General features: G+C 36.1%; 1 protein-coding gene across 3 annotated transcripts; it reads left to right on the top strand.

Annotated features, from left to right (window-relative positions):
- The first annotated feature begins 213 nt into the window (after positions 1 to 213).
- On the top strand, positions 214 to 10,218 carry LOC115965690. Of its 3 annotated transcripts, none has more exons than XM_031084978.1 (4): positions 214 to 1,323; positions 1,863 to 1,910; positions 2,096 to 2,168; positions 9,975 to 10,218. In XM_031084978.1, exons 1-4 carry the CDS (start codon positions 758 to 760, stop codon positions 10,158 to 10,160), a joined length of 873 nt encoding a protein of 290 aa, XP_030940838.1. In that variant the 5' UTR covers positions 214 to 757; the 3' UTR covers positions 10,161 to 10,218. The 3 variants fall into 3 exon arrangements, 2 of the variants coding, with proteins under 2 accessions (XP_030940838.1, XP_030940839.1); XM_031084979.1 differs by lacking the exon at positions 9,975 to 10,218 and adding an exon at positions 2,385 to 2,665; XR_004086141.1 differs by lacking the exon at positions 214 to 1,323 and adding an exon at positions 1,549 to 1,721.
- The last annotated feature ends 1,824 nt before the right edge of the window (positions 10,219 to 12,042 follow it).

Here is a 12,042-nt window from a genome sequence, read left to right on the forward strand (position 1 = left end):
CAATTTTCTCCTTTCATTGGCTGAAGTTCCGGACTTTGATTTGCCTTATTGCTTATTCACTGTTTCCCTCAGACTCCTCTTTTCTGTATCTAGTGTATAGAGGGACAATAGGGAAAGCGAAAGAAAGAGTAAATAGTGTTTGAATAGATCGATGCAGAGCTTGATTCGTACAAAAAAGCAGCAACACGCTTACAAACTCCACAGGTACAACAAAATCATTTGCTCTTCTTTTCATTTCTCTCTCTTTTTAAAAGTCTCTCTCTCTCTCTCTGTCTCTTGCTCTGTGGGTAGCGTGTAGCTGTAGAAGCTAACAACATAATCCTAGTTCTTCCACTGTTCAGATGCAAAGACAATGAGAAAGAAAGTAAGTAAGAAAGAACAGAACAGAATAGAAACAGAGCATTATGTTTGTGCCTCGGAAAAGAGCGACACTCAGCTCCATCCCCTCCTCTCTATAATTCCGTGTTTGGGCTTTTAATCCCGAGACCCAAAAGTAGCAAAAGAAAAAATATAAGGTTAAACCATAAGAATTTTGTTTGCTTCTATCTTAATAAAAGAGAGAAAAAAGAAAAAAGAAAATTAAAAATAGGGTTTGTTTGTTAAACACTACATGGGTTTGAGTGTGTATGGGGTTTTGGGTTGGGTATTAACAGTAAAAAAAAAGGTGTACCCTTCCATAAAGGGCCAAACCAAACCCTTTCCCTTTCATCTTTGTACCAAACAGATCGCTCCATAAAGTAGCTAGGTATATGCACTCATGGCCTCTTCTTCTTCTCAAAAATCTCACAAACTAAAGGTTAAAGGAGACGAAGAAGGAGATTGGCTTGAGCTGGGGTTAGGTATAGGGTTTAGAAGAGCTTGTAGAAAAGAAGAAGATCAGGGATCACACCCTCCAGTTTCAAAACCTCTACCAATAGCAACATCTTTTGCTGCTTCTTCTTCTTCTTCTTTACCCTTGCAAACCAACCAGCTAGGTTTAGGGTTAGAGTTAAAGGCAAGTGGTTTAGCTTTAAGGTTTGATAATGAGGGTGTCAGGCATGTGGATATCATGGCGCCGCCTAGTAGTAATTATCACAACTTGTTGTTGTGGCCAGATAATTGTCATCATTACCATGATAATAATGATGAGGATGTAGAAATAGATGTGTATAATGGTTTGCCTGAATCATCATCATCATGGCCATGGCACATGGATTCAGGTGCTGCTTTTCTTGGCCTTCATGACTGCCCAGTGCCGGTTCCCAATGATTCTCATCATTACGACTCCTCAACTACACGACCCCATCCTGGTTTTTGGTTTACCCTCCGCTCCTTAACCAACCGGTGAGTAGTCATCTTTATTCATCATTAGAACCACTCTTTCTCTCTCTCTCTCTCACACGCGCACGTTTGTTGTGTTTAGTTATGTTAATCTCTTTCCATTTTTCCATCATTGCACCTTTTTTTTTTCTTTCCTTTTTTTGTTGTTGTTTTCTTCCTACTTTCTGTCTGGTTGGTCTCTCTAACTCTCATACAAACTTTGTTTTGTTGAGTTTAGATTAACTTTTACAAATTAACACATCTCATCCTTAGTTTTCTCTGTCACCCATCATATATTGGAACCCTTCTTGTACTTTTTTTCTTCTTCTTGGTTTTAATCGTACTCTCCTGGCAAGCATAGATTCATATACGCTGATATTGGGGTGGTTTCAAGTGCTTGTCCCAAAAATAGACGCTGATCAGTTAATTATCTCCATCTGTTACAGTTAACTCTACTTCCATTTTTTTTTTCCCCCTCATATTTTTGTCTCTATCTCTGTCACTGTCCTTTGCTTGTTCAGATAATTGAGTTGTGTTTTATGTGTGTGTGTGTGTGTGTGCAGGGATGGGGAAGTGTTGCCTCAAATACCAAAGGCGTACATTAGAGTGAAGTAAGTGGTGCACGTTAGCATCCATACATGATCATATCATATCAGCAGCGTCACATATATATATTTTTTCTACTTAGCTAATGATGGTGTTCAGTGAAATGAGTGGAAAAGAAAAGCTGACATTACTTTTCTTTTTTGGGTTTTGTTTCCTTCCTTCTTTTTGTTTTTCCTGGTTTGAAATAAAGGGACGAGAACGTGACAGTTTTCATGGTTAAAAAGTACCTGGTTACAAAGCTTGGTCTCTCCAACGAAGCTGAGGTAATTTCTCTCTCTCTTTCTCTCTCTGATTGTATTTATTACCATGTTGTACTGAGATATATAATTAAAGCAAAGCATGCATGAAGTTGATTATTGTCTTAGTGAGATGACAAGCGCTCTATCTCATTATTACGTGGGTCATGTTGAGTGAATCCTATCTATCTCAGTTGTATTTGTAGACCATATGGGCAGTCCCCATGCATATATGGCTGGCAGGTGATGGAGAGTAGTTTAGGGTTTTGATCGATGAAGAAATGGATGACAGTCCTATCTATCAATGGTAGCCTCTGGGCTCTGACAAGGCTTCTCATAGTTCCATTAATTTGGTTAGGCAGTCATTTGACTCATTTCACTCTCTCTCTGTGTTCTCTTCAATGTTTGTCTTCATACATAAAGAGATATTTAGGGGTACGCATCAGGAATTAGTGGAAACTACCGGTTATAGTTCAGCAGTTTTCTTTGGTATATATGTAGAGTGAACTGTAGTTTCATAATTAGTCCCCTATAACATCTTCCAAAAAACAAAAAGTCTCCTATAACAAATTCTTGGTTTAGTGCTTGTTTATGTCTGTGTTTACCCATGCACTGACAAACATTGTTAAAGTTCTTGGTTTCCTGAGAATGTAAGGGAAAAAAAAAAAAAAAAAAACCCAGATCTAGTTCAGCAGCATACTTTTTGGTATGTAGAATTAGTTGAAATTTGCACATGTATTAATTTCTTCAATGAACTGTAGTTCCTTAGCTAAGCCTAAGATCCTTTTTACTAGGTACTTTTTTCTCCAACTTTAGCCATGCACTTTTAAAAAGTTCCATTGTGATGATTTAAAAAATAACTGGGGGGCATAAAGGTATCGTTCATTTATTTTAAGTTGCCTTTCAATATTGTTTTTGTGTGTCTGTTGGGTGATACATTAAGGTATCCTATTGAAGCTTACCCAAAGCATCTTTACTGGATTAGCAATGATCCATTACATGCATGACTTGATTCTTGCTAAAGCTTTACTGTTAGTAGTTGCTTAATTTCTAGAACCAATGCTTGCTGCTGTACCATCATTCCATGTGCTTTTACATCCCTTGGCTCTATTGAAATGTTTTCAGGCAAATTACGTTGCTAGATATTTTAATGATTTGGCCTTTCTTGTTTTAAGTCCATCATCAACATTAGAAACGTATTGAATAGCAATATGTTAATTGCAAAAATAAAAAAAGAAAGAAAAATGCATTAGTTGAAATGGGAACATGCTAATCATATTGAAAAATCTTCTTACAATATACAATTAGAGATAATTGGTAAGCATGTAAGAATTGACACTAGTTCAAGCACATCACGCCCATGCATACACACATACAACCTTTGACAATTAATGATGCAACAAGAGAGTCACAAGAAGTAAAACACAAACACATCTACCTCTAGTTAGAAAGAAAGATGTACAGTGGGCTAAACTACTAATTTATATTGAAAAACGTTAAAGAAACCTCAGTGAGGCTAGGAGACCTTAAAGAAATCCTAATTCGTGTTAGGCACCAAATAAGGTTAAAAATAGAAAAAAATTTCCAAAACAGGCTAAATTGAGAAATATGTATTTATAAAGGAATATTGTGGAAGGAAATGGTGATCTGATCTTATTTTGACTTTTTAACTTATCAAAAAATCTCAATGGGACTCTTTAATCAAAAGTTGGAAAAAAAGGAAAAATGACCATAAATAGCAAATTCATTATATAATAAAGGTCTAAACAAAAGAATTTGGCTGGAACATGGGGTAGATCAAGGTTATGGGGTGGTGATTTTTAATTCCCACTTTTTTTTTTTTTTTTTCGATTTTTAACTGCGATTGTCCCTAATGATATCTCTTTGTCATCAGACTAAAATACCAATTTGTTTTTGGTATAGGCGAGGATTAAATCTCAAATTTTTTATTAACTATCAGAAATTTTACTAGTTGGGCTAATTGGAACTCACTTGATTCCTACTTTGATTCCCTTCAAGTCACCAAACTCCATGCGAATCTACTTTTGGCTTTGAACATTTTTACTTCCTCTTGTATACTTCTTGGGTTACAACTTATAAGCGCATTCACATCCAGAATTTACAAAAAATTCTATTTTACCATATCAAAAGCTACTTTATTATTTATACCATACCATTTTTCAATACATCTAACATCTCAATTTTTATTTTACCATACTACACATTTAAATAATATAAAATAAAATAAAAATAATATAAAAATATTCTCACTTCTCTCTCACAGAAACCACGTCATTCAACCACAAGCAAACCCACTGATAACCACAACTCACAGCAACCCACGGACCTCCACCACTACATGAACCCCATCGGAACCACCACGCACAATCTTGCCACGATTCATGCTGACCACCATGCACGACCTCGCTGATCTCCATCGCTACACCCACGCACACAACCCACGACCCATCAAACCCGTAACCTAGCTAAACCCACAAACAACCCATCAACAAACCTCTACCCTAAGCCGATCACTGTGAGACCCATCAACCACACACCATCCACGCCGACCACTAATATCAAAACCCACTCACCTCTGCCGTGAGTCCGTGACCCACCTCATCGGAATCCATGCCGTGAGTTCGTGACCTTGCTCGTTGCGAACCCAGCTCGCCGCTCAACCTTGCCACGACCCACCTCCACGCCACCACACCCACGACCCACATCGTCACCTGGCCAACGCCCACGAGCCATACCATCACATGACCCACGCAGTCAACCTCAATCACCCATCCCCACCACCATAGAAACTCTCCCCCACATCAAACCCATGAGCTCCACCACAAAAAAAAAAAAAAAAAAAAATGAAAGGGAAGAGAGGGACGAGAGGGGGAGGGATTGAATGAGTGAACTGAAAAGAAGAAAAAAAAGAGAGGAGATGAGAGTGTGACCGGTGAGAGAGAGAGGAATTGATAAAGTAAACAGTGAAATGAATAAAATATTAGTTTTTTTTAACAATTGAGCTACAGTGCACTGTAGCACAATTGCAAATTTTTTTGCAATAGTTGGTTTTTACAAGTCCGGATGTGTCGCGGGGGGGGGGGGGGGGGGGAGGGTTTGGCTTTTATGCTAAATTTTCCTTACATATGGCATATGGCATTCCCAATGTGAATGCTCTAAGGATCCGTTTGCTCAAAGAAAGTTTGGGCTACTCATTCTACCTTACACAAGTGCAATATCATTTCCAAATGATATTAATAGTAGTGGGATTTATCATTTATGTTAATATTAATATGAGGTCTGTTGAGGATTCACTTATTTTCTTGAAACTAAGAACTTTTTACTGAAAGTAATATAGATAAAGGTAAAAGTTAGTTGAAATAGTATAATAAGACCTATGAATAATAGCAAAGAAAAGTTAAATAGTAAAATAAATTAGCAGATGGAAAAGTATATCAAAATCTAAGTTGGTCAAATGAGGTACTTAGAAGCGGTGGACCTAGGATAGTACGAGTGTTCTTGGATACGCTTTTATTATTTGTTAAAAGTTCTATAGAATATAGATGAGGGGAGAGGTCTTTTTTTTTGGTGTGGGGCCTCCCAAACTCGACTCAAACTCAAAAAAAGCTGACTCTTTTTGCACCCAGCCATAACTATTGTTAAATAACGGAATTAGATCTCCTTTTTTCCCATGTTTTTGTTTCATTTACGTATCAGCAATAAGGTTATCGGATATATCTGACTTCTGTCTCTTTTATCATATAAAATATTGCTATAATTCTCACCATTAATTGGGATACTGAGCAATGAGCAAGCCTCTAATAAAGATGTCAATTGGTTCAAGATAATGAACTCAAAGGAGACCCAGCGGACCCAATAAAGGAGAAAGCATACCATATTTTGGTAATACAAACTTAGCATTTGTTTTGGTATTTTCTATCAAATAAATGAGTAACATCTGTTTCAAAAAACCACATCAGATTACTCTAATAAATTAATCACAGTCTTCTATATTATTGGGAAGATAAATTAATCATTTATTAGAATAGTCTGATGTGATTTTTTGAAACAGGTGTCACTTATTTATTAGATAGGAAATATTAAAACAGATGCTGAGTTGGTATTACCGAAACATAGTATACTTTCTCCCAATAAAAGACAAACGGTTTTTGGGATTTTTATGTTTTCAGTGAAACGGCATCAGTGGAAAAAGAATTTAAGTATAAGCTAGTAGCTATCTTATTCTACGAGCATATAGTCCAATGCGGAGATCATTAAATAACTGGCATTCTGAATGAATATATTAATTCCAACAAAACTTTAAAACTTTATATAAATTTAACTTTTGGTGCTAGATGTGAAGTTAGGCTCTTAAAAAAATTATGTGATGTTAGGTGTTAGGAGTCTTTTGCACCGTTTCTTTAAATATGTAGGTCCCGTTTGGTATGTGAGTTTAAACACATGTTTTTAGTTTTTAAACAACATTACATGTATTTCTATACAGTTTTTTATCCACATGTATTTTTGAAAAAACTGAAAATTGTTGTTTAAACACACGTATCAAACGGGCCCGTAATCAGCCAAAAATAAAAGGGTCTTATTTATATGATAGTGTCAAAGCTATTGTACAAACCTTTTTTTTTGGTGACTATTTGGTAGATCTGAACCTAAGACTTTTTTTTTGGAGAAGAATCTGAACCTAATAAGACCTAAAGCAAGGTATAGCAAGGTATTCGGTGAGGTGGCAACGGACTAATTCAGAGTTTAGGTAATATTATGACATTTATTATAAGCATGTAAAATGTTTGTTCTAACTGGAGTATGAATGTATGCAACCGCATTACAGGGATAAAGTTTCCATGCTAATAGCATGGATAAATGAAACAATCTTTTATTTTAAATCTATGTACAATTGGATTGCTGAGTAATTTGGATGAGAGAGAGAGAGAGAGAGAGAGAGAGAGAACAGTTGGGTCAATAGATAGACGAAAGGTTAACTATCAAGATTACACAAGACAATAAAATGTGTTTTTTGTATTGTGAAGAGTAGAGGAAGTCTATGAAGCCTCAATAATGTTAGATCTATTTAGGCTCTATATTTATATCACTTATCATTTGCATCATCTCGTGCAAAAAATATTGTCTATTTGAGCATAAGAACCTGCACTTTTTATTTTACACACTCACTTTCAAAACACCCCACACTAGATTATTTATTTTACACTAAATTTTTTTTATTTTTGTAATTGTTTCTCTTCTTTATATACAACAATTATCATTCACTCTCTACCTTCATCATTGAGACATGTAAAGAAAGAATAAAAAAATAAATACAAAATGAATAGTGTTAGTATAAATTTACACGGTTATTATAGTAATCATGTATTTTACACAACTTTGCTTGGCTTGATGTGGGTGAATTTTGGGCTTGGTTGGCTAAAATGTGGTTTTTTTTTCTATCATGGGTGCTCTTAGGACCCAAGCTTATTGTGAAGCCCAATACTTTTTTTGTATAAGCCTATAACCTAGTGTTGATATCAGTTCAGTTTGCTCTTTCTTTTCAATTACCAATAAGAAATAATAGGCAAAACTAAGGTCCACTAGAAAGCTAGAGAGGTAATGCAACAATAAGAATGACATCATCTCTATGAAAAAGGAAGTCACGGTTGATTACGGCAGGAATGTAGGGTAAAAGGAGCTTTAAGATGTGAAATTTGGCTTGAAGAGAGATTGTAGTATACCGTTATCAGCACATTGAGACTGCGAGGACAAGTTTGACCGAAGGATTTCATAAGATGAAGAGATTAGTAATGGAACCTAAAAGCCACCCTTGATATCTGGTTGTTTGAAACCCAGTGACCGCCACAAGGCTACTGAGAATAACCCAAAACTAAGTCTTTTTTGTTAGCCTTGAATTTTTCAATAAAATGAGCGTTAAAACACTCTACGTGACGATCAGGGGCACCACTTTGTATACTTGATTAAATATGTAAGCAATACCCCTAACAAAGTGTAATGCATTAAATTTGTTGAGTATACTTGCATCATTAATCATAAAATGGTAATTATTAGAAGGATGTAGAAGGAAGAAATGGAGGATATGCAAAGGGTTTAGGGAGATAAATGTGGTATGTACATTGGCAATGTTAAGTGCATATCAAGTATCCATTGCCAGAATATTAAGGATGATTGAGAAAGTTCAATTGTATTGACTTGAGTACTAGTGTAAAATGCAGATGAAGTTCATTGGCTAATTGAAGGGAAAACTAGAGAGATTGTTGTGTACCAGGTAATTTGATAATTGGGCGTTATATAAGTGTGATCGAGGTTCTTTGATGTAAGGACCATGTACCTTCAGAGTAGGAAGTCAAATTTTATATGAAATGCACATATTAGATGTGCATTGAAAGACCTAAAACCATATTATGCACATCAATTTGATAAGTCACAAGACTGCATGAATAAATTATATGTGGTTTAAAGTAATGGCACCATCCAGGTATCCACAATGTCATATTACGTAAAAGCATTATATGGCTCCTGAATTTTCCCATAAAAGTTCCACACCTTTTTAAACGACTAAGTTGAGCATCTATTGTTAACATAGTAAACACTTGTTTCTTGAAATAAAGTGATTTATACACTAGGTATCTCAATTTCTTAGCATAAATAAATCAGTCCAGTCTTTAACCTTCCTCCCCTCCTGCCAATTATTTTCTTTTTGCCCTTCCCTTCTCTTTCATGGTTGACAGGAGGCCACAGCCAAATAATTAGCTGTCTATCTGGTTAAGATGAATTATGACACCCGAAATGTATGGCCTACACGTATGTTATTTTGGATTGGTGTTAAATGGTTCAGTTCAACTGGACATTCCTTACTTAAATACGCAGGTTCTCTCTTTGTATACTAACTTCTGTAAGATTTTGGCTTGGTCTATTGTAGAGATTTTTAATCCATATTGTTCTACTTATGCTTCTTTCTTATTCAGATGGCCCACTTAATTATTAAAAAAAAAAAAGGCCACATGGTAAAGAATAAACTATATGTAAAACTTGTAATTATCAGTTTTCAATTATCCAGCCTGATAGCAGAATCATGTAGTAATGACTCTTGATTTAGAGCTGATTCAGTTTAGCTGTGAAATTATTGCATATACTATCCATATGTTTGAGATGGTTTAGCACTCTTGGCTATTTTCCTTTATTTAGACTTTTAGTGAACATCAAAGGATGACCATGTTGAGATCTTAAATAAGGAAAACTATAAATTGAAGGTTGATTCTTTAATTACAAGTGGACTTTAAAGGTACAACTACAGCAGTTCAGTTGTCAGGGTTATAAGCTTCTGTTAAGTTCACAAGATTAGGAACTGCACTGGGCCGCTATTGGTCTCTCAATCTCATGGCAAGCTGTGTGCAGTATCATGCATCAGTCAGCTTTTAAGTTTCTCTTTTCCTTGGCTAAAGCAATCATCAAGTTCCTTTATGCTTCATACTCTTTACACATTCAACTTTTTTAACTGATGACTGATTCCTTTCTATTTCTATGACGTCATATATATTATATAGTAGCTAAAATTTTTATTAGCAGCCTTATTCATAGTTCTTGTTTATCCTGGTCTAGCAGTTTTTAAGATTAGTTTAATTCTTAATTGCTTTAAGATTACATTATTTTTATTTTATTTTTTCTCAGTCCATGACCGAACCATAAGTGTTCGAGTGTTTAGATCAATTCAGCAAAAAAAAGTGTTTAGATCAACAACATGGTATCTTGTTAAGATATATATTTTAAGTTTATTTGTATGTTTTTCCCCTCATTCCTTATTCAATACAGATTGACATATCATGCTTGGGGCAGAACTTGTTGCATGCACAAACCTTGAAGCAAGTAAGGGATGCAGTTTGGCTGCCTAGACTGTTAGAATCTGTAAATTCAACTTTATCCTTTGAAGACTCCAATGACAGGTCAACAAAATATTTAATGTCTTTGCATTATGGGAGACGACGTGTATGGAACTGAAGTCTCTTGGTTTGTTCCTATATTTGATAGTAAGTTGTGCATGTGTATTCTCTATTGATCAGTCATGTATGCTTTTGGATTCAGTCCTTAAATTGCGTTCTTTACTTTGCAATGGTGTGTGGTTTAGAAGAAAGTATACCATGTTTCGATAATACCAACTCAGCATCTGATTGGTATTTTTTACCCAATAAATGAGTGACACCTGTTTCAAAAAATCACATCATACTACTCTAACAAATTAATCACAATCTTCTATACTATCGGGAAGATAAATTAATCATTTATTGGAGTTCTGCCCCAAGCATGATATGTCAATCTGTATTGAATAAGGAATGAGGGGAAAAACATACAAATATGTCGGAGTCAAAGCTTTCAGAGCATTTGAAGTATGTGAAGCATACTCACGTATGAAACCTTGGAAATTGAAGCAATAGAGTTGGCATGGATTAGGTACAACTGATTCGCTGCAAACATAACATGTTACACCATCTCGTAGTAAAATTAGAGATGCAAAGTATTTAAAAAATAATCTGGTCGCTGTGGTTATGTTGCAATCGAATCCAAGGCTAGCATCTAAATGAAGATATGGTTCACACGTATATGTGACCAGGGCTGAAGAATTCAGTTTGATATACCTTGGACGTCAGAGATCACTCTGGCTTCTCTAGTTTGTTGGGATCTTGTGCATCATGACCAACAGTGGGCTCTAGAGACGGTTTGCAACTCGCTGATAACATGAGAATCCAAGACCAAAGTTGTGTTTAACCTAGTCAATTCCTCCTCTTTATGGAAAACCTGGGCTAAATCTTTAATTCGTGGCTGCATGTTTCTTATCTATTGTATGCTTCAGAGGGGGGCCAACAAACGATCGCCTTGACAAGGATCTTCTCTGATCAAGCTTTGGATTTTGTTCTTTTTGAATCTCCTCCTGTGAACACGGTGAATCTTATCGCCTACTATATTTAAGATGCTATAATCTTTAAGAACGGTAAAAGCATTGAGCTTATCGAAAAATGAAAATTTCATTGAACCACCAAAAATCCTATATCAATATTTGAATTTTCCAAGTAGGGGTTTAAGATTAGGGTTGTTTAAGCAACCTCGAAAACCGACCCAATGTGGCCTAATCCGACTCCTCTAGCGGTTAGCTTTGGATCTTAGCCCTCCAAAACTGACTTCGGCAGGTCGAGTGGGGTTTTCTCTTCTCAAACTTTGAGCCAATTGACCCGACCGAGAAACCCTTCAAATTAAGGCTAAATCTACCTAGATCTGTACGATGAGGCCTCCTCCGCTTAGAATCGGCCACATTTGTCTCAATCAGCTTAGATTTGGCCACGTTTGGATAGATTTGCTCAACTTTGGCCACGTAGTGCTCTCATCAGCTCAGATCTAGCGATGTCGTGCTCTTATCCATTCAGTTCTGACGACGTCTTGCTCTCCTTTGCCACCGCCACTCCTTAATCAGTTTCACTCGAACCAAGTGATTGTTCGCCCAAGCCAGATACTTGTGGTGATTGGCGGTTGGTTGCGAGTCTTGTTATCTTTCACCTAACCTAAGCGGGTTGATTCCAAGGTTAGTCCAAAACTGACCTATATATAGACAATTCTAGTTAAGATGCCAAGGTTTTGGAATGATGTGGCAAGTTTGCTTCTATCATCCATTTTTAATGACATGCTTTATTTCTATTGGTTCGAAGTACAAGATTAGTACGTTGACCTTGTACTCCAGGACTGTGTAATAATTTCCCCTAAAAAAGAGTGTGAGGTGAGAAAAATCACAATGTAATGGGAAAATAAACAATGGAGTCAACACCATCGTTGGTTGGAGTTGGCACCAATAAAACTAAAAGATAATATCAAGGGCAAATTACAATTTATCCAC

Source organism: Quercus lobata, chromosome 10 (genome assembly GCF_001633185.2).
Source record: "Quercus lobata isolate SW786 chromosome 10, ValleyOak3.0 Primary Assembly, whole genome shotgun sequence".
Lineage (NCBI taxonomy): Eukaryota > Viridiplantae > Streptophyta > Magnoliopsida > Fagales > Fagaceae > Quercus > Quercus lobata.